At 31.8% G+C, this 19,433-nt stretch overlaps 1 protein-coding gene across 2 annotated transcripts; it reads left to right on the top strand.

Moving 5' to 3' along the window:
* Window positions 1–15,532: 15,532 nt before the first annotated feature.
* Window positions 15,533–18,531, top strand: LOC133803714 (protein SLOW GREEN 1, chloroplastic). Of its 2 annotated transcripts, none has more exons than XM_062241833.1 (4): window positions 15,533–16,503; window positions 17,004–17,150; window positions 17,385–17,546; window positions 18,219–18,394. In XM_062241833.1, the coding sequence occupies exons 1-3, from the start codon at window positions 15,829–15,831 to the stop codon at window positions 17,502–17,504; spliced, it is 942 nt and encodes a 313-aa protein (XP_062097817.1). In that variant the 5' UTR covers window positions 15,533–15,828; the 3' UTR covers window positions 17,505–17,546; window positions 18,219–18,394. The 2 variants fall into 2 exon arrangements, with proteins under 2 accessions (XP_062097817.1, XP_062097812.1); XM_062241828.1 differs by having other exon boundaries at window positions 15,537–16,503; window positions 17,385–17,465; window positions 18,219–18,531.
* Window positions 18,532–19,433: the final 902 nt, after the last annotated feature.

The following is a 19,433-nucleotide window of genomic DNA, read 5'->3' as shown; positions in this document are numbered from 1 at the left end:
GAGGAAAATAGAACAAGTGATTTTTTTTTTAAATTTAAAGATTAGAAATAGAGATAGAATAAAGTGTGATGTAACAATAGGTAACAAGTAGGAAGGATCAAGAGTCACCAATATGTATACTTATTTATTTGGATCTTTGATTCACAAAAATTACACAAATGGATAGTTCACATCCCAACTATTCATTTGGAAGATTAACATTGAAGCACAAATATATTTTACAAAAATATATTCAAGTGATTATTATTCTTTACTATGGAATGATGAGATAAATCTTATGAGAAATCTAAAACTGACATTATACCATTGGCAATAATGCAATAAAAGATTGAACATAAAACCTAACACAAATATTACTTTTACTATTTATAAAATACATAAAAAGAGCATGACTAATTCTATATAGATTTTAGCAAAAGTAAATATATATGAATGAGATGGAGAAAACGATAAAGATATTAAATATATTATTTTCACTAATTTGATAATACATAGAAAGTGCTTGACAAAATCTATATACTATTAGTAAACATAAATATAGATAACAAGATGAAGAAGTAGAGATGAAAGAAAATAAATCACTCAAATATATAAACTTTAAGCACATGGTAAATCAAAAATACCAAACAAAGTCATAGTGCATATAGGATCATCCTAACCTTCCTAAGAAGGTTAGCCTATTATGCTAGACATTCTCATGAAATTCTAGAGAGAAAATATGAGAAATGTGTAGAGTCCAAGAACTTTACTTAGCTAGTTAGATAGTAGTATTATAGTAATTATAGTATTATCTTTATGACTCGGGATTTTTGGTTCAGACCTGGATTTATTTGGACACTCATAGTAGTACTTGTAGATTTTCTAAGTTTAACCTATAGTGTAGGAATATTAATTTTAACCTAAGGTTTGATTAATATGACTGATATTGAGGATAATATTTATTATACTATAAGGTTTAGATAAGAACCAATAGGAAAATAGCACATGTTATGTATGGGTTTAATAATGATTAAGCATTTTGAGGATTTAATTTATTAAGGTTGAAATTTGAATACTCTAAGGTCAGTCAGCAGCTTTGAAAACGTTTAAGGGCTTAGTCAAGGCTGTTTACTCAATTCAAATTAAGCTAAAAATGTGTAATTTCGTGTTTAAATAATCAGCGTATACCGATATATCGCAGCTATAGGAGGCGATATATCGCAGCACGAAGATACGAAAAACACGAAACGATGCACGACTGCCTCGGGCATACTGGCCCAAGCGATATATCGCCTACAGGGGGCGATATATCGCCCCTCTCAACATAATTTGAAAGTTTTTGAAATCATTTTCCATTCAACCCTTCAACCTCTTGATAAGTCCAGCATCTTTTTGAACGAGTCTTCAGCCTCTGCTGAACGATAATTCAAATTATTTTCACTTAAAAAGCCATTATTTTTATTCAAGTTAAATGAAGATCTCTTCATTCCTAAACTCTATAAATAGGACCTAGTACCCAGCCATTGTTCATCTTTTACTCTAAGTTCAGAGGCTGCAAGTTGCTAGGTGAGTGTGAGAGTGTAAACACTTGGGTTGGGAAACATAAGCTTGATCATCATAAGCTTATCAAAACACTTGGGAAGTAAGATTTTATAGCATTTCAGTTCAAGGTTTAGATCGGTCTTATAAGTCTTCAAGGTATCCCAAACTCTAGTTCGTTTCTGTACTTTTTCTTTAAAAGTTCTCATAGTCTTCTACTCATTCTAACCTTATTCTTATTTTGGTTAGGAAATCTAAGTTCTTGAGCAAAAGGTTTTGGTAAGTATATTTTTAAAAGTATAGTTCCTTCATCTCTTTCATCTCTTTTTCTTCAATAGACTCACCCTTTCATAATGGTTTTTAGGAGTGTTCCAAAGTCCCAACTCTGTCCTCATATCCCAGTAACTTTGGTAAGGAAAATAGGATAGAATTTATATGTTATATGCTTTTTATATGTTATCTTATGTTTTTATGTTATGAAACATGCTATGTTATGTTATGTATGTTTGTAGGCTTGGGCATATGACCCATATGACTAACAAGCCCCAAATGGATTATGGGCATATGACCTGCTTAGCTAGTAGGACCCCACTAATCTAATGGGCATATGACTTGTTTAGTCTATGGGACCCCAAGTAATAATGGCCATTATAGTATGTGTATGATATAAGTGTTATGTTATGTTTTTATGTTTCTTATGGAATTTATGTATATGAACTATGTGGTAGATTTGTCCTTGCTGGGCATTAGGCTCATTCCTTTTTGTTTATATGTGCAGGAAAATAGTCTTAGTGGCGGGAAAGGTTCTTGGAAGCTTGGAGAATGTGTATTGAGGCGGAATGGATTCAAGAGCCGAGCGTTACGATTCGAGGATGTAGTTTTGTTTTTATGGTTTTTACATGTATTTTTCCGCACTTGTTATGTAATCCCTTTTTATTTTAAATTATGTCTTGTTTTGTTTTTAAAACAATGGGATCCCATATCCTAACCTAAATTTTATGTAAGTTTAACTCTTATTTTTACAAGTTTCGTAATAAAGTTATAGTATTTTCACTTGTAAGTTTTATTAAGGATTAGTATGTATAGTTTTCGTTAATGGTCCAAAAGTCTAGAGTAGTTGGGTTATTACAAAATGAGACTAAAATTTGGTAGAGTTTTGCTACCTAAAAATTACATAGAAAATGTGAAGAAAGAGTCCATATTTATAGAGGGAGAAAAGGACTAAAAAGAAATTAAACAACAAAATGGGGTTTACAAAATAAATTTGAAATATTAATAATAAAATATGATTTTGAAAAATCAAATCTTATTATAAATATTAACCTAGTTATTTTGGTATATGGTCAAAATCCATTTTTTCTAAAGCACCAAAAAAGATGAGCTTTAAAGCTCAAAATGGAAATTTTGCAAGGCCCAATACCTACAAAATATGGGTTGAAGGTGGCTGGTGGCAGATGTGGGTTTTGACCCATTCCCAGCCAATGGGGAGGCGCCACGTGGCAGTGGCTGGGAGAGGAGAAGACAGATGGGCTAGAGGTGCTTCGGATTGGGCTGCTGGGCAGTTGGGCCTTCGTTGGGAGCTTGCTGAAGGGAGTTGTGTTGGGCCTTTGGGAGCTTGCTGAAGCTTGATTTGGGGTGCTACTTGGGAAGGCACGGGTCAAAGGCTGGGAGACTGCTTTGGAGAGGCTGGGAAGGGAGCTGCTGGACAGGTGGCGCAAGGAGGCTTCAGCAGCTCGGCGACTCTGCAGCTCGACTTCGGTGGGCTTGGGGAAGGACGGGCCTGGGCTTCTCCTTCCAATTGGGCCACTTACTTTCAAGGAAAATGCCACTTTCTATTCTCTTTTTTTCAGATTTAAATATTTTCTTTTCTCTTCATTTCAAAGTTTCAAAATATAACTTTAATTCCTACAAAATAACAATAAATTAAATCATAATTAAATATTTTCATTTAAAAAAATAAATCATATTAATTCCATGAAAATATTAATTAAAACTTAATTTATTTTGACTATTAAAATCAATAAATGTGTATATTCATCACTAATCACAACCCCCAACTAGCTTATTGCTAGTCCCTTGCAATTCAAGCGGATAAAAATTATTACCAAGATGAATTAGTGAACTAAATTATGCAAAATCATTTAACAAAATGTTTAGTGAGAATTTAGAAAATGCTATTTAAAACTATCAAAGTTGTAATTCAAGAGTTTTATGTGTGTGCAACAAACCATATCGTTCTTTCCAAAATTAACACAAACAATATTGAAAAATCACCAAAGAATAAAGTCCCAACTCCAAATCCTCACAAGGGTATTGAAAGTATTTTTATGGAAGATAGTTGACACTCTTGGAGTTGGAAATTAATCAATTAGCACTAAAAAAAATGGATGTTATCGTTTTAGGACAAACAATGTTAACGAATATTGATCAAAAGATAAGCTAAACAATTAATTGGAATCTAAATGACATAAGAACATTCGGGATTTTACAAAATGATATTAAGAGCCAAAACAAAACAAAAAAATAAAATACACAAACTTTTTTTTCTTTTGATTTTGTTTTTGATGACATAAATTGAAAACAAATGTAGTAATGTTGACTTATTATTAATTTTTTTTATTTGACAATTTTTTTTCAACAAAACTACAAAAGATAAAAATGAAAAATGTTGCTCTTATTCTCCTTTTTATTTTTTATTTTTTTCATTCAATTTTTTTAATATATTTCTTCTTTTTCCTTTTTTTTTATAATTTTTTTTTCTTTTTTTCTTATAATTTTTTTTCTTTTTTTTTAAATAATTTTTGTTGACAAGAGACAACATAAGAATAAAAAAAATATAAGAAATTAAAAGGAAAATTACAATAAAATACAACAAAGGCTCTTTAAACAAAAATTATCCCTCTAGTAAATGTCATGTTTTAAATCCAAAAATTAATTTTACTAACTCAAATGATCAATAGAATTCAAAGTTGTTTTCTCATTCTCACATCTCACAAAAATTAAAAGATTTAGACTTTAGGATTTTTCTCAATTGAATGTGTGAATTTTTTTTTCAATGTTTGGTTGTGCATGAAATTACTCTCAAAAAAATTACTTCCCAATAGTAAAAATAGCAAAAACTATCTCGCCAAGATTTTGTTGTCATGAATTTTGCAAAAATTTAACTCAAAATTTCAAAATGGTAAGGAAAATATATTTCAACGCATGAATATGCATACTACCCCTAACTTTATATGAGACATTGTCCTCAATGTCTAACGTTAAGCATATTGTGCGAGAAAAAGGAAATATGATAACCAACAACAAAACCCCAAAAAGTAAAATTCGCAACATAAAATAAAGACACAAATTAAAATAAAGCATACTAAAAAGAAAGATAAAACCTTATCAGTCTTTGGTAGACAAAAGCATTGCTCTCAGGTAAGTCTACCAACTGTATATTGTGTGCTATCATGTATCGAAAATGAATTTTCTTTTATCCTATGTCTCAAAAATAGAAGCGTTAGAAACATTTTCAGGATAAATAAAATGGTTGGGTTCAAAATTGTGGAGGAAATTGGGTGTATGTTTCATTGCAAATAGGTTTATGATTTCCTCAACGATTAAGTCTATCACATCAGTATGATAGTTGCCATTTTTCTTTGGAGTGGTGGGAAGAATTTCAGTATGGGAAAGAGTTTCACTCCAAATGGTAATAACATCATCCTCATAGGGTTTAGAACTGAGAGTAAGGGATGGTGTTATGGCCTCAGGTTGGGACAGGAATTGACTTAAATTATGTGAAATAATAGCGTTGGTCAATTCTGAAAGTTGAGTACTAGTTTCCCTAAAATCTTCCACAAATTGTCTATTGAATTCTCTTTGCTCCTCTATAAATGTGTGTAAAGTGTCCTCTAAAGAATTCGTATTAGTGCAAACATTATATGGAGGCTCATGTGGGAAGTTAGGAAAATGTTGCTCAAAATTCATGTGAGGCGGTGCATAGTAGTTGTACTTAGGCTTCCAACTAAAATCTACAGGGTTGGTCCAACTAGAAGTATGATTCCTATGGTTGACTCTTTCAAAGTTACAATAATGTTCATCATAATCTATCTCGGGAACCTCGTAACTTTCTATTTCAAACTTAGTTTCTAAGGCCTCAAGTTCTCGGTATTCTCTTACACTAAGTTTACATGCACTCCTAAAACGGCTAGTACCCTCAGTAGCACTAGAATTATGATTGTTTCCGAATGAAGAATAATACATTGGAAAATACATCTCAAAACATTTATTTTCTTCTTCATTCATTTTTTTGTGATTTTTTTTTAAAAAATTTTGCATTTGTGATTTTTTTTTAGTTTTTTTATTTTTTTTGTTGATTTTTTTTTTACTTGTTTCCAGGTCGATTTGAGATTTTTAGAACGGTCTCACTTAAGACCCACACTTTATCTAGAGCTCCCCAAGGTTCATAGATAATTGTGGAGGGGTCACAATTCATAAAAACGGTCCTCTTACAGCCAACACTTACTAGAACTCCCCGAGGTTACTAAGTAAGCATGGATGGAACTTTACTCAAATTGGCCTTTAAGCAAAAATTGCTTATGTTGACAAAACAAGCTTTATTTTTATTATTATTGTTTCTTTTTTTGTATTTTATGATTTTTTTTAAAGATTTAAAACCTAAAAATAAAAAAAATAAAAAAACTAATAATAATAACAAAAAAAAAATCAAAACAAAATAAATAATATGCTCACAAATCCTAAAAAAATATATATAGGAAAAGAAAAACACAAATAAATAAAAGGGCTAAAAAAAGCACAAAAGTAAGATAAAAAAAATGTAACAAATCCTAAACACAAATAATTTAAAAATAAATAAATAAAAATTAAACTAGCAAAAGATAACAACCAATTTATTTATTTTTTAAAAGTTTTTAAATAAGCTATTAAAAAAAATAAGCACAAGAAAAATATACACTAACAAAAGAAATTAATAAGCTATTAAAAATAAATTAACAATAAAAAAACTAAATACACTCACAACAAGCTTTTTATTTTTAATTTTTTTTAATAATTTTTTTTACAACAATAATAAATAAAAAGAGAGAAAAAGAAAACTAACAAAATAAACTAAGAATAAAACTAAAAAAATCCTAGAAAAGAAAGGATGACAATATTTTTTTCTTTTTTCTTTCTTATAGTACAACAATGTAAAAAAATTGAAAAACTAACTAAAAAGGAATAATAAAAAAAATGATATTGATTTTTTTTCTTTTTTTTTTAGAGTAAATAAGAAAAGAAAAAGATAGAATTACTTACCTCTTTTGCAAAATTTATTGAATTTTTTTTTCACTATTACCTCCCCGGGAACGGCGCCAAAATTTGTTTAACGCCCAAACGTAACTTCCACTTAGCGGTAGTCGTAGTATAGATCGGGCGGTCGATTCCACAAGGAGGCAAAGAAATAAAGTTAATCAATAAATAAAATTTAGAGATAAATAATGTGAGGAAAATAGAACAAGTGATATTTTTTTTGTTTTTTTTTTAAATATAAAGATTAGAAATAGAGATAGAATAAAGTGTGATGTAACAATAGGTAACAAGTAGGAAGGATCAAGAGTCACCAATATGCATACTTATTTATTTGGATCTTTGATTCACAAAAATTACACAAATGGATAGTTCACATCCCAACTATTCATTTGGAAGATTAACATTGAAGCACAAATATATTTTACAAAAATGTATTCAAGTAATTATTATTCTTTACTATGGAATGATGAGCTAAATCTTATGAGAAATATAAAAATGATATTATACCATTAACAATAATGCAATAAAAGATTGGACACAAAACCTAACACAAATATTACTTTTACTATTTATAAAATACATAAAAAGAGCATGACTAATTCTATAAAGATTTTAGCAAAAGTAAACATATATGAATGAGATGGAGAAAACGATAAAGATATTAAATATATTATTTTCACTAATTTGATAATACATAGAAAGTGCTTGACAAAATCTATATACTATTAGTAAACATAAATATAGATAACAAGATGAAGAAGTAGAAATGAAAGAAAATAAATCACTCAAATATATAAACTTTAAGCACATGGTGAATCAAAAATACCAAACAAAGTCATAGTGCATATAGGATCATCCTAATCTTCCTAAGAAAGTTAGCCTATTATGCTAGACATTCTCATGAAATTCTAGAGAGAAAATATGAGAAATGAGACTAAAATTTGGTAGAGTTTTGCTACCTAAAAATTACATAAAAAATGTGAAGAAAGAGTCCATATTTATAGAGGGAGAAAAGGATTAAAAAGAAATTAAACAACAAAATGAGGTTTACAAAATAAATTTGAAATATTAATAATAAAATATGATTTTGAAAAATAAAATCTTATTATAAATATTAACCTAGTTATTTTGGTACATGGTCAAAATGCTTTTTTTCTAAAACACCAAAAAAGATGAGATTTAAAGCTCAAAATGGCAATTTTGCAAGGCCCAATACCCACAAAATATGGGTTGAAGGTGGCTGGTGACAGATGTGAGTTTTGACCCATTCCCAGCCAATGGGGAGGCACCACGTGGCAGTGGCTGGGAGAGGAGAAGACAGATGGGCTGGAGGTGCTTCGGATTGGGTTGCTGGGCAGTTGGGCCTTCGTTGGGAGCTTGCTGAAGGGCGTTGTGTTGGGCCTTTGGGAGCTTGCTGAAGCTTGATTTGGGGTGCTACTGGGAAGGCACGGGTCAAAGGCTGGGAGACTGCTTTGGAGAGGCTGGGAATGGAGCTGCTGGACAGGTGGCGCAAGGAGGCTTCAGCAACTCAGCGACTCACGCGGCTCGGCTCGGCTTCGGTGGGCTTGGGGAAGGATGGGCCTGGGCTTCTCCTTCCAATTGGGCCACTTACTTTCAAGAAAAATGCCACTTTCTATTCTCTCTTTTTTTCAGATTTAATTATTTTCTTTTCTCTTCATTTCAAAGTTTCAAAATACAACTTTAACTCCTACAAAATAACAATAAATTAAATCATAATTAAATATTTTCATTTATAAAATAAATCATATTAATTCCATGAAAATATTAATTAAAACTTAATTTATTTTGACTATTAAAATCAATAAATGTGTATTTTTCACCACTAATCAGGTACTTGGTAGTGGCACTCTAAATTCTGAAGGACTACCAAAGTTGCAAAATGTTTTTTTGGTTGATGGACTTAAAACTAATCTAATTAGTATAAGTCAAATTTGTGACCAAGACTTGTTTGTAAATTTTTCTCATGATAATTGTTTTGTGCTTAACCATGATGGAAGTTATGTTTTGAAGGGTTATAAATCCATTGATAATTGTTATACATTATCTCAATCACATAGTTGTCACACAAACACAAGGAGTGATACTAATTTGTGTCATGAAAAACATGATCATGTGGATTTTGAAAATTTGAAGTGTGAGTCATGTTCATGATTTACTGAATTCAAGTAAATATTATTTTGATAAATGTGAACCATATTGATTGAGAAAACATTTGAAAATTTTCCATGAAAAATGTCTTTGTGTTGATGATGTGTCGTATCGCACAAGGGAACTTGTTGAAAATAAAACTTTGGTCTTAGAATATATTGAGACTGACAAACAAATTGTAGATATTTTCACAAAAGTCATTGATACGGTCAGGTTTGATTCCCTTAGGAAATCATTGGGAGTTTGTACTAATTAAATATTGTTTGTGTTGTGCCATATCCCCATGCTAGAAAGTGTTGCTCGATGCCTTCTTAATCTTGTCCAAAGAGAAAGTCTCAAACATTATGAAAAATTGTATTTTTACTACTAGTTAGACTTTATAGTTAATATATATCGGGCACATTTTTAAAAAATAAAATAAAATCAAAATAAATAGTTCCTCCAATTAATATTATTCCAAATCAATCTGTGTTTATAGTGTATGAGCATATGATCCTTAAAAAGTATTTTCGGGCTCCATTTTAAAATAGAGCTACCTACATTGTTGTGTGATTGCCATCTTTGAGTAAGTTGAAACTATGTAACTAAAATTATGTAGAAGATACTCTACCACTGATAAATTTTGTCTTCAATGTAGTGCGAAAGTGTCTAATTTGGGTACTCTTTGAGAAAAAGGCTAAAAAATTGCCACATAGGGCAATGACCCTGAAAAATGCCAAAAATTGCCACACAGGGCAAAGATCTTTGTTTTCACATTCACACACAAATGCTTAAGATATACCGCTGGGAAAAAATTTGTAAGACTCATACACACTAATTGATTTGGTTAAAATATTTTTTTGTGACAGGAATAAATATTTTGTGATATTTTTTTTAAATAAAAGCATGATTTATATTAAATATATTTTCTAAACTTAAAGTAAAAATATGTTATGAATTAATGTTTGTTACTTTCTCCAATGACAGGGCACGAAGACATTCGGCACAATTCAGAATGGGATATTTTTTGTACTTTTGTTTGTATACTATATTATATAAAAAAAAAATGACTTGACCGTGGCTAACAAGAAAGGGAAAATGTGGTAATATGTTGTTTTTTATTTTATCACTTACTATATTATTTGACTTAAGAAGTTTTTATTTTTGGATTATTTTTCTTGACTGTGCAAAAGTATTTTGGGGATATTAATTGATTAATTTGGTCTTAAAAAGGAATAAAATCAAATCCCTAAGTGTCATTTTCTTCTCTTTTATAATTGGTCAAATAGAGACCCATTTCCTCATTCTTTCAAAAAAAAAAAACTTTTTTTCTTTTTTTTTTTCTCTCTGTTTTGGTTTGTTGCAGCCATGGTGAAAGCTCGAGGTAGTGGAGTACATGCATTTCCCATTGGTAACAACTGTCTCAGTCACCACAAAGAAGGCTTGAAAAACTGTGTTGTCTTTGCCTTTTGGCCTTTTCGATAGACAAAGAGGGGGAGTAGTAGTATTATTTTATTTTGGTTTGACTCTTCGGATATGTTTTGATGTGTCTTGAGTTAGATGTTGTATGTAGGGGGACTTTGTTTCTTGTCTTTGCAAAACTACTCTTCGAATATGTTTTGATGTGTCTTGAGTTAGATGTTGTATGCCGGGGGAGTTTGTTTCTTGTCTTTGCAAAACTAACATTGTGTTTTTTGCAGGATCTTCTTGAGTAAATTAAAATAAATGTGCTTTGTCTTTAAAAATGCCGAAAGGGGGAGATTGCAAAAACCTTGTTTGGCAAATATTTTTATAGACCATTTATTTTATTTACAAATGATTTTTATGAAATAAAACTAGATTGTATGTGCTGTAAAAAAACGTGTGTGACTCATCATTGAGTTGTCAAAAGTTTTAATTCTTGTTTATATCTTAAAAGGATTCCTAAAATAGAATTACAATCCTTGAAGATATGATCCTATCATGATAATTTCGTGCAGATTAAATCACACATCCTCAAGATATTATTTGATCTGAATGTGATTTATTTTTTCAAATGAATCTAGACTTAATTCTGCCCAGGTATAGAAATTGTCCAGTCGAATGCCCAATCTGTCGAAACAGAATCAGAGAGACTGGCATATTGTTTCCTTATAATGAAAATTTGCAAATCATTTCTTTATTGCTCCAGATTGCCAGAGGGTCTTTTCAGAACGTACAAACAATTATAAATAGATAGCAAGAGCTATTGGAAAGTCAAATATCTTATCTTGTGATAAGGATAATTTATTTGATTTATTCTGACTGAGAATTTTCAGGGATTGAGTTATTCTAAATAAGAAAGATTCGAAAATGAACCTAGTCAAGAAAAATGACCAAATTCATTACAACTAGTCAAGACTGATGATCATGGTGACTCAGCAGTTTCCTGTTTCGTCATAACAGAATCAACCTGGCTGGCAGATTTTTTCAATCAAAGAAATTTGCAAATATCCTTGTATTAATTGCAAGATTTCAGAAGAGCTGGCCTTGGACGTTTTTCTCAGCTATAAATACCTTGCCAATGCTTTTGGAAAAATCACCTCCTCCATTTTGTATTTTGTAAACACTTGCTATTATTTTTTAGGAGTGTTTCTTTGTAAAGATTAAGTTGTTCACCTTAATCTTTGTGTGTGTGCCGAGCGCACTTGTCCATATATCTATCTTGTTTCTTTTAACAGGTTGTATCTCTTGTGAACGTGTTTCTAAGGATCTTCGAGAGAAGATTTCATCAAAGTCTCGCTTCGGGAGGAAGAGAGCACTCGCTATTCTTTGAAGGGATTTCAAGAGATTTCATCAAAACAAGATTCATAGAAAAGAGTACAACATGATTGCGACAATAGTTTAAGAGGGAGTCTTACATTGTTTAAGTCAATGCTTTTGTACAAACTATTTCTTTACTAATTGGTTTATTCTCTGGGTGTGGCCCCGTGGATGTAGGTTATTCGAAAGGATTTCTGAACCACGTAAAAATCAGTTGTGTTCTTTATTGTTTTTGCACTGTCCTTTTATTGTGTTCAATTTCTGTCGTGACAAGTTCTTATTCTGTCCCGACAGATCTGAAATATGTTTCAACATTTAATTACCATTCCGCACCTTAATTAAGTCACATAATTATATTAATTTGGTAATTACTAAAAACAGAATTTCAGTTCACATGTTTATTGGTCCTTTGTTTCGTGATCTTTCAACGTTATGCATTAGTTTTCATGAGATTTGTGAATTGATGCTTTATTTTCAATAATGGTATTTTAATTTATTGTAGGTCTTAAGATATTTTTGGGTTGATATACTTGTTATAATGAACATTGTAAACAACTTGATATGTCTAAATTTGTCATTTGAATTAGCTTTATAACCTATTATTTAATTTTGTCTATTATTTTTTAAAAAAAAGGCACCAACGTTTTTTTATTAACTCATCGTAAAAACACCATAATTCTAAGAGGAATTTACATGAAACATGGGAAAATTTTATAAACTTTAATAAATGTGGCATTTTTTGTGTGAGCATTTTATATGGTATTTTATGTTTTCTTAATTTTTTATGGGATATGTTTTCCCATATTTGTGTAATAATTTATTAGTTTTACCATATTTAATTATATAAGATTATTTTGAATTTTGGTGAGGGTATTTCAGTAATTGTTGGTATTATTTTTAATTTATTTTTTTGTTTAGACATTGAAAAACGTTTTGTTTTCTTCTTTTCTTATATTTTTTATCTTCTTTTATCAACATTTTCTCCGTTGTAACTGATTACTATCAGAACAATTTTGATTTTTTAGTAATGTACTATTATCAAAATATCAACTGAATTGTAATTGGTTACTTAGTGAGGTTTGGAGAAAAAAAACTGATATGAAAAAAATAAACTAAATTGATCGTGAAAGTAATTGGTTACAATTAGGTTTGAAGAAAAAAAACTAGTTGCGATGGTAACTGATTACTTAGCCAGATCTGAAAACAAATGAGATCCAAACAAAAAATGTAAAATGATCATAATCGTAACAAGTTAAAGCTAGGTTTGAAAAAAAAAACAGTTACGATGGTAACTGGTTACTAATCTAGACCTAGAAAGAAAATAAGATCTATACAAAAAAAATCTAAATTGATCGTTATTATAACTAGTTAGAGCTAAGTTTGAAAAAAAAATCAAATATGAAAAAAAAATCAACCGTCATAGCACCTAGTTACTTAAACAGTTTAGAAAAAAAACAAATTTGAACAAAAAAAATACTAAAAAAATTGTGATGGTAACTGGTTACAGTTAGGGCTAGAAGAAAAAAAATCATATCCAAAGTGCAAAATAAGATTTAAAATGCAAAATCAAATGTGAAAAAAGAAGAAGAGCAACAAGAACAACCAAAAGAATAACATTAAAACCACCACCACCACCAGCAACAACAATAGAAGAAGAAGAAGAAGAACCAAAGTTGCATCATCGTCAAGGGGAAAGGGGCTACGTCACCGGCGGATGGCGGAGGTGGTGTCTCCGGCAAAGAGTTGAGAAGAAAGAACTAAATGGGGAATGAGAGATGGAGAAAGGAGAAAATGAAGAGAGAAATGAGAGGATGAGAATGTGTGAGAGAGTTTTGTGTACAAATATAGTAATTTATATTTTATATTTTATTGGATTCACATGTTTTAAACTTTATTTTTTGAAAAATTCCCTTGTAGCATTTCCTTTTTGTCCATAAATATAAAAACTAAATCTGTAAACTTGTCTAATTCTAGGCGAATTCTTCAGTCCTTCACAGGACTCAGTCCTTCAGTGTGGGGTCCAGTTTTTTTGCCAATTGTCCAAATTTTATAGGAGTAAGTCTTTTTTTCACATTTTCTTTTGACTTGCAATGACCGGTTGTGTGAACTGGTTGGAAAGTTGCTGGTGATGCGGGTATAAAAAGTAGGGGCAAAAAAGTAATTCCCTGTCCAAAAATATGTACAGTTGAGGACTTGATCGTAAACTTAATATGAATTTGAGAGATATTTATGATTTTGGTAACGTAAGCATTGTGCTTCCGCCAAGTGATTTATTTGTTATGTTGAGTGAGACGCAACAATAATCACGTAAGTAAAACTGATATATATTTTGTAGTTGTTTTATAAGATTTTTTAAACTTTTTTCCCTAGAGAAGTTTCATTTATTCAATATTGGGATGAATGAATCACTAACTCAATTAGGTATGGAAAAATGTTATTTAGATGGTTGATTAATTAGGAGAGTCAGTACTTGCTTGCTTGCTTGATTGTTGGGGAATAAATGAAACATCTTGATGGACAGTAGGTCAGACTTAAGGAGAATGTTCTGGATGTTGGATGCATTGTATCTCCTCTCCCATTCGTTCCGCTCGGTGGCCAGCCTGACGTTGTCATGCACAATTCGGTTAATGTATTGCATTTGCTCAAGATGATTGTCATCAAACAACGGGAAGTTAACGATGTTATTCATTGGGAAAGGTGTGGAGTCCATTTTAGAGAGAAAAAGAGGATAGACAAGTATACATGTAGAGTGGTGGAGATTGAATTGAGGTCAACACGATCCCTACACACATATATATACATATAGAAAACACAAGCATGGAGGAGTGGATCAAGTAAGTGTAAGGTGAGGTCTTCTTGTAAATGGTGGAGTTGTTAATGCACTATCACTTATCAAAAATAGGGTTGCACATCAGTCAAAATTACATAAAATATGCTATTATTATAAACATAAGGAAGCAGTCACGTATTACGTGGGAAGAATTAGAATTTGCGTTTCAGTACGTCATGGTCACGTGAGTTGTGAATGGTATTACGTGGGAGAACCTTTGGGAGCACAGTACCTGAGAAAAATAAGAATGGAGACGGAATTGATTTCCATTTTGACGCTTTTTTTTTCATGTATTTTGACTTCCATTTTGACGGAATTGCTATTATAATTTCTCTCAAACAAAAATTCAAACATGAGGTGGTCACCATTATATATGATCGGGCACTGAATACTCGAGTGCACCATTACAAAAAAAAATGAAGCCAAACAAAATTTGTTTCCTAAATAGTTAATGCCCAAAACATATTGAGTAAATGTGCTATAATAACTTACCCGAAGAACTCAACACAAAGATGCAGGGATTTATGCTTTACATCAGAAAAGTGGGCACTCGGTCCTTCAAACTCACGGCAAACAACATCGCATGTAGAATCAAACACTTCCAAACCACGCCAGAAAAAATTACCAAGCTCAATCGAAATCCCCACTACTCCAAACAAAAAAATCTACCCCGAATTCGTTAGGGAGAAGAATGGACTAAATGGGAGGGAATTTTCCTTCCAAACAGTTATTGTTTGGGTTTGGGGGGACTTTTCCTTTTGAAAGGATAAGAATGGCCTAAACGGGCGAAAACACGAATAAAAAAAAAATGTGACCAGTTACTAAGGGATGACTAAGGGCATAACGGTACTTTGACACCCAATAAACTCAACAACTAAATCTAACAATCTATTTTCTAAAACAATAAATCTAAAGGCTCAAAATTAATACAGAACTAAGTCCTTCAAAACAAACTGAGAACTAAGTCCTTCAAACCAAACAAACCGAGGGAGGGAATTCTCCTAATTCTGACCGAGTTTAGAAAATTTCATTCTGGGTTGTGAGCCAAGTTACTGTCGGGCCTTTATTTTTAAATTGAGGAAAGGCCCAAGGTGATCAGTGTTTTTTGCTTTGCGTTCGAAAGCTCACACCAGTGTCCGCCATCGTCGTTGCTCTTCTTGTTCTTCGTCTCCTTCGTCCTAAAACCCCCCATTGGCACAGCCTGGGGTTTTTTCTTCTCAAATGGGTGAACACTGACTAGCATTGAATTGAAATCCATTATGGGTTTTTCCAGTGCTTTATCTCTTTGCTCTCACACTAGCAGCTTTTCTAGTCCCAAGTTCTTTTTTACTCCTAAGTTTGATTGCAAGACCCTTAAACCCTCCGTGCCTAAACCCCAAAAACCATTTATACTCCCAATAAATCTTCGCTCTTCTACAAAGCCATCAAAAATCGTGACCCATTTCTCTCAGTCATCACCTCCAAATTCACCTTTCTCAAATGGCTCAAACTTCAGCTGTTTTCCCCCACCCAAGGATAATTTTCACCGTTTATTCTTGGAAAAGATTGTGGGTTTTCTAATTGGGACGGCTTTCTTTATTGGGTTTTTTAGTATGAGACCAGCTTTGGCTTTACCTGCTCCAACGAGCAGCTCTAGTATGAATAGTAGTACCCAAAGTGAAGAAATTGAAAAGGAATATTTTTACCAGGAGATTTTGAAGAAGGAGCCGAAGAATATTGAAGCTTTGATGGTGGTTTTGTATGGGAAAATGAGGAGAGGGGACACAAAGGAGGCTGTTAAATATGTGGAGAGGTTGATCGAGTTGGAACCAGAGGAAGTTGAATGGAAACTTTTGTTGGCACTTTCTTATGAGACGATGGGGAGACTGAGTACAGCAAAACGATTGTTCAAGGAGATCTTGAAACAGAGGCCTCTCTTGCTTAGAGCTTTGCATGTATGGTTCTTGGTCTTTTCTCTTTTTCTTTTTCCCCTTTATGATTTCATTATTGGTTGCGACTCTCCAATTATGAGTTATAAATGTTGTTCTTACGTATTTGGATTTGATGATTGTATATTTCGTTTGAAGGGTACACATGCCACTTTGAAAACTCAATCTTTGTTAATGATTGAGCTTGCTGGATGTCAATAATTGATTGGTTGAGTTGAAATGAGTAGGCTAGTTTTTTAGGCATGTTACTTATTTAGTTCCTTGAGAAAATTATATATTTGCTGTTGCCTGTTTTGTAAAATTTACACCTGTTACATAAAGTGTCGTTGATGGTTTTGAGCTGATAGCTGCTCTATCATTCTCATCTCAGGAATTTTCTTAACGTGATCTGTTTCAATCTCATTGTTTTTTGTATTGCTGGATCACTGCAACATCAAGTGAATCCTTGCTTTGACATACCTTTGTCTTTGCTGAAAAACTTAATCACTGTGACTCTCCTTCAACAGGGTCTAGCGTTGGTGATGCACAAAAACCATGAAGGTCCGGCAGTTTTCGAGATGTTGAATAAGGCTTTAGAACTTGCTCGCCATGAAAAAAAGGTTACCGAGGAGAGAAATATCAGAATTCTGATTGCACAAATGCATGTTGTAAGGGTAAGCCTGGATTAGAACATATGCTGATTTTTGTTTTAAGTGGTATGCTTAATACTCACGGGAAAGATTAAATCAGTTTTAAGTTCTTTTATTGGATTAGAGGGCATTCTGTATTTGTTTTGGGTAGTTCTAGTTGACTGAACATCTGTTAAAATGTGGCGCATGTATAAGTGAAAATCATTTTATGTTTGTTCGAGCTTCTCCTTTGTGTTATAAAACTTCTGTCTCGTGCAGGGGGCATTGGAAGACGGCTTGAAGGAATTTCAAACACTGGTTAAGGAGGATCATCGTGATTTTAGGCCTTATCTTTGCATGGTGAACTTTCTAATGTCGTTCTTGTCACTGCTAATTTGAGTCCTTTTTTTGTTGTTGGAAAATCTCTGTTAATGATTGAAGGTATTGTCTCAATGCACCATAAAGTTCTCATCAGTTAGTTGACTTCATGGGAACCCTAATTTTAGTTAGTTATGATTGCATGAACAGTGCCATGAGAGCATATTATAAAGAGATATGCTTTCCTTTCTTACAAGTGTTGCTTTGACCAAATATTGTTTCTCTTTGTTGTATAAGTTTGATGCATTATAATGGTAGGGTTAGAAACTAAGGCTTAACTTAAATCTATTTCCCCTTTCTCTTATGTTGTTAGGCTATTAGAACTCAGATGTGTGACAAGTCACACATATCGGAAATCTGAGATGTGCTTATTGGCATTAGTTTTGCTTGGTTGCTGCTTTTGAAATTGAGGAGCTCTTTGTGAGTGTCAACTTCAATTTCTAATAGAATATCTTGTCCTTATTCCTTGCATCTTTACTCGTCTTTATATAATAAAATTGTAATTTCTTTTTAAAAGTAAAATTCTTAGCATGCAGCATGCTAAGCAAACCGTGTTACTAATTATTTTTAAGATCTTCCAAGTTCTCATAATAGGGTATGCTGTTTGTTAATGAAGCACGAAGATACTAGTAATGATAAAGAAGAAAAATAGACAATAATATAAATATGCCTCTATGGAAAACCATTTGCACTAAGAAGTACAATAATCACTAACATGGTGGAAATCTGTTGCAGGGAATTGTGTACAGCTTACTGGATAAAAAGGAAGAAGCTGCAGAACAGTTTGAGACATACCGGTCTCTGGTGCCAGAAGAATTTCCACAAAGGGGATTTCTTGATGATGTTGTGTTGGCTGCAAAGTCCAAATCAAGAGAACAGTTACAGAAAGAGTTTCAGAATGAATACACAAAGTGGAAGTAAAAACACCTTTCTAGTCAAGTAAAATCAGCTCAAGTGGTGTTTTTCTTCGGTCTTTGAAAGTTATTTTCTGTAAGGAAACAGTTATAGATTAATATTTTAAATGCAATTTTCTTGGCAATTTATTCAAGCTAGAGCTGTAGAGCTATCAGATAGTTTGCTAGAGCTTACAAAATGCACCAACATTGAACCTGAATTTTGTCAAATTTTCACAAAAAAAATCTGTATTTTTGGAGAAATCATATAAACCACTGCATTATAAAATATTTACTCACACATAAATATATTTATCATAAAAATCTCGTATTTGATTATATTCAAATCAATCCAAAATATAAAATGTAAGAAATCTTATCAATAGGCAGATTTAGACTTATAAAAAAATGCGGTAAAAACCAATAAAAATACCTTAATTGTCCAATAAACCATATAGTTATCACATATGAAAAAGTTCACGTTTTCATTATATATACAAGAACTTTTCGAGCATAAATATTTTTATCATAAAAAAATAATATTATATTTAAGTAGTAAGTATACTTTAACTAATACTAATATTGTCTACTTGGGGTTAGATTATCTCAGTGCAAAATGTAAAAAAATATTATTAAATTTAGCATAAAAAGTTAATAAATGACATATTTGGCACAATTTTTATTATTATGGTCTAATGCACATATGGATGTAAAAGTGATTTTAAAATGTTTATATTTAATACAAATAATAAATAAGATACCAAAAATAATAAATAATAGCAAAAAAATAAATGAACATTTAATATACATAATAAATAAATATAAGTGAACTAAGGCTCGTTTGGCTCGTTTCCCTCTCTTCCATGGCGAAGAGGAAGAAATCAGCAAGGAAGCCTCTTACTCGATCGGTTTCACAGAGCCTGCCTTCAATCCAAGAAGAAACTGTGATGGATAGAGATGTTGAGGAGGTCACGTTGATGGATGGTCACGAACAGGAGGCTGATTTGCCCTATGTTGCTGAAGAGACGCATATGACGGAAGTTGTTCCTAATCCGAT

The sequence above is a fragment of the Humulus lupulus genome, chromosome 1 (genome assembly GCF_963169125.1).
Source record: "Humulus lupulus chromosome 1, drHumLupu1.1, whole genome shotgun sequence".
NCBI lineage: Eukaryota > Viridiplantae > Streptophyta > Magnoliopsida > Rosales > Cannabaceae > Humulus > Humulus lupulus.
Note: the sequence above shows the minus strand (reverse complement) of the source record. Positions and strands in the feature narration are given on the sequence as shown.

Coding starts and splice junctions, on each gene's coding strand:
- LOC133803714 (XM_062241828.1), top strand. CDS start 15,829: ATGGGTTTTTCCAGTGCTTTATCTCTTTGCTCTCACACTAGCAGCTTT. Junction 17,151..17,384: donor CACAAATGCATGTTGTAAGG/GTAAGCCTGGAT, acceptor TGTCTCGTGCAG/GGGGCATTGGAAGACGGCTT. Junction 17,466..18,218: donor TTAGGCCTTATCTTTGCATG/GTGAACTTTCTA, acceptor AATCTGTTGCAG/GGAATTGTGTACAGCTTACT.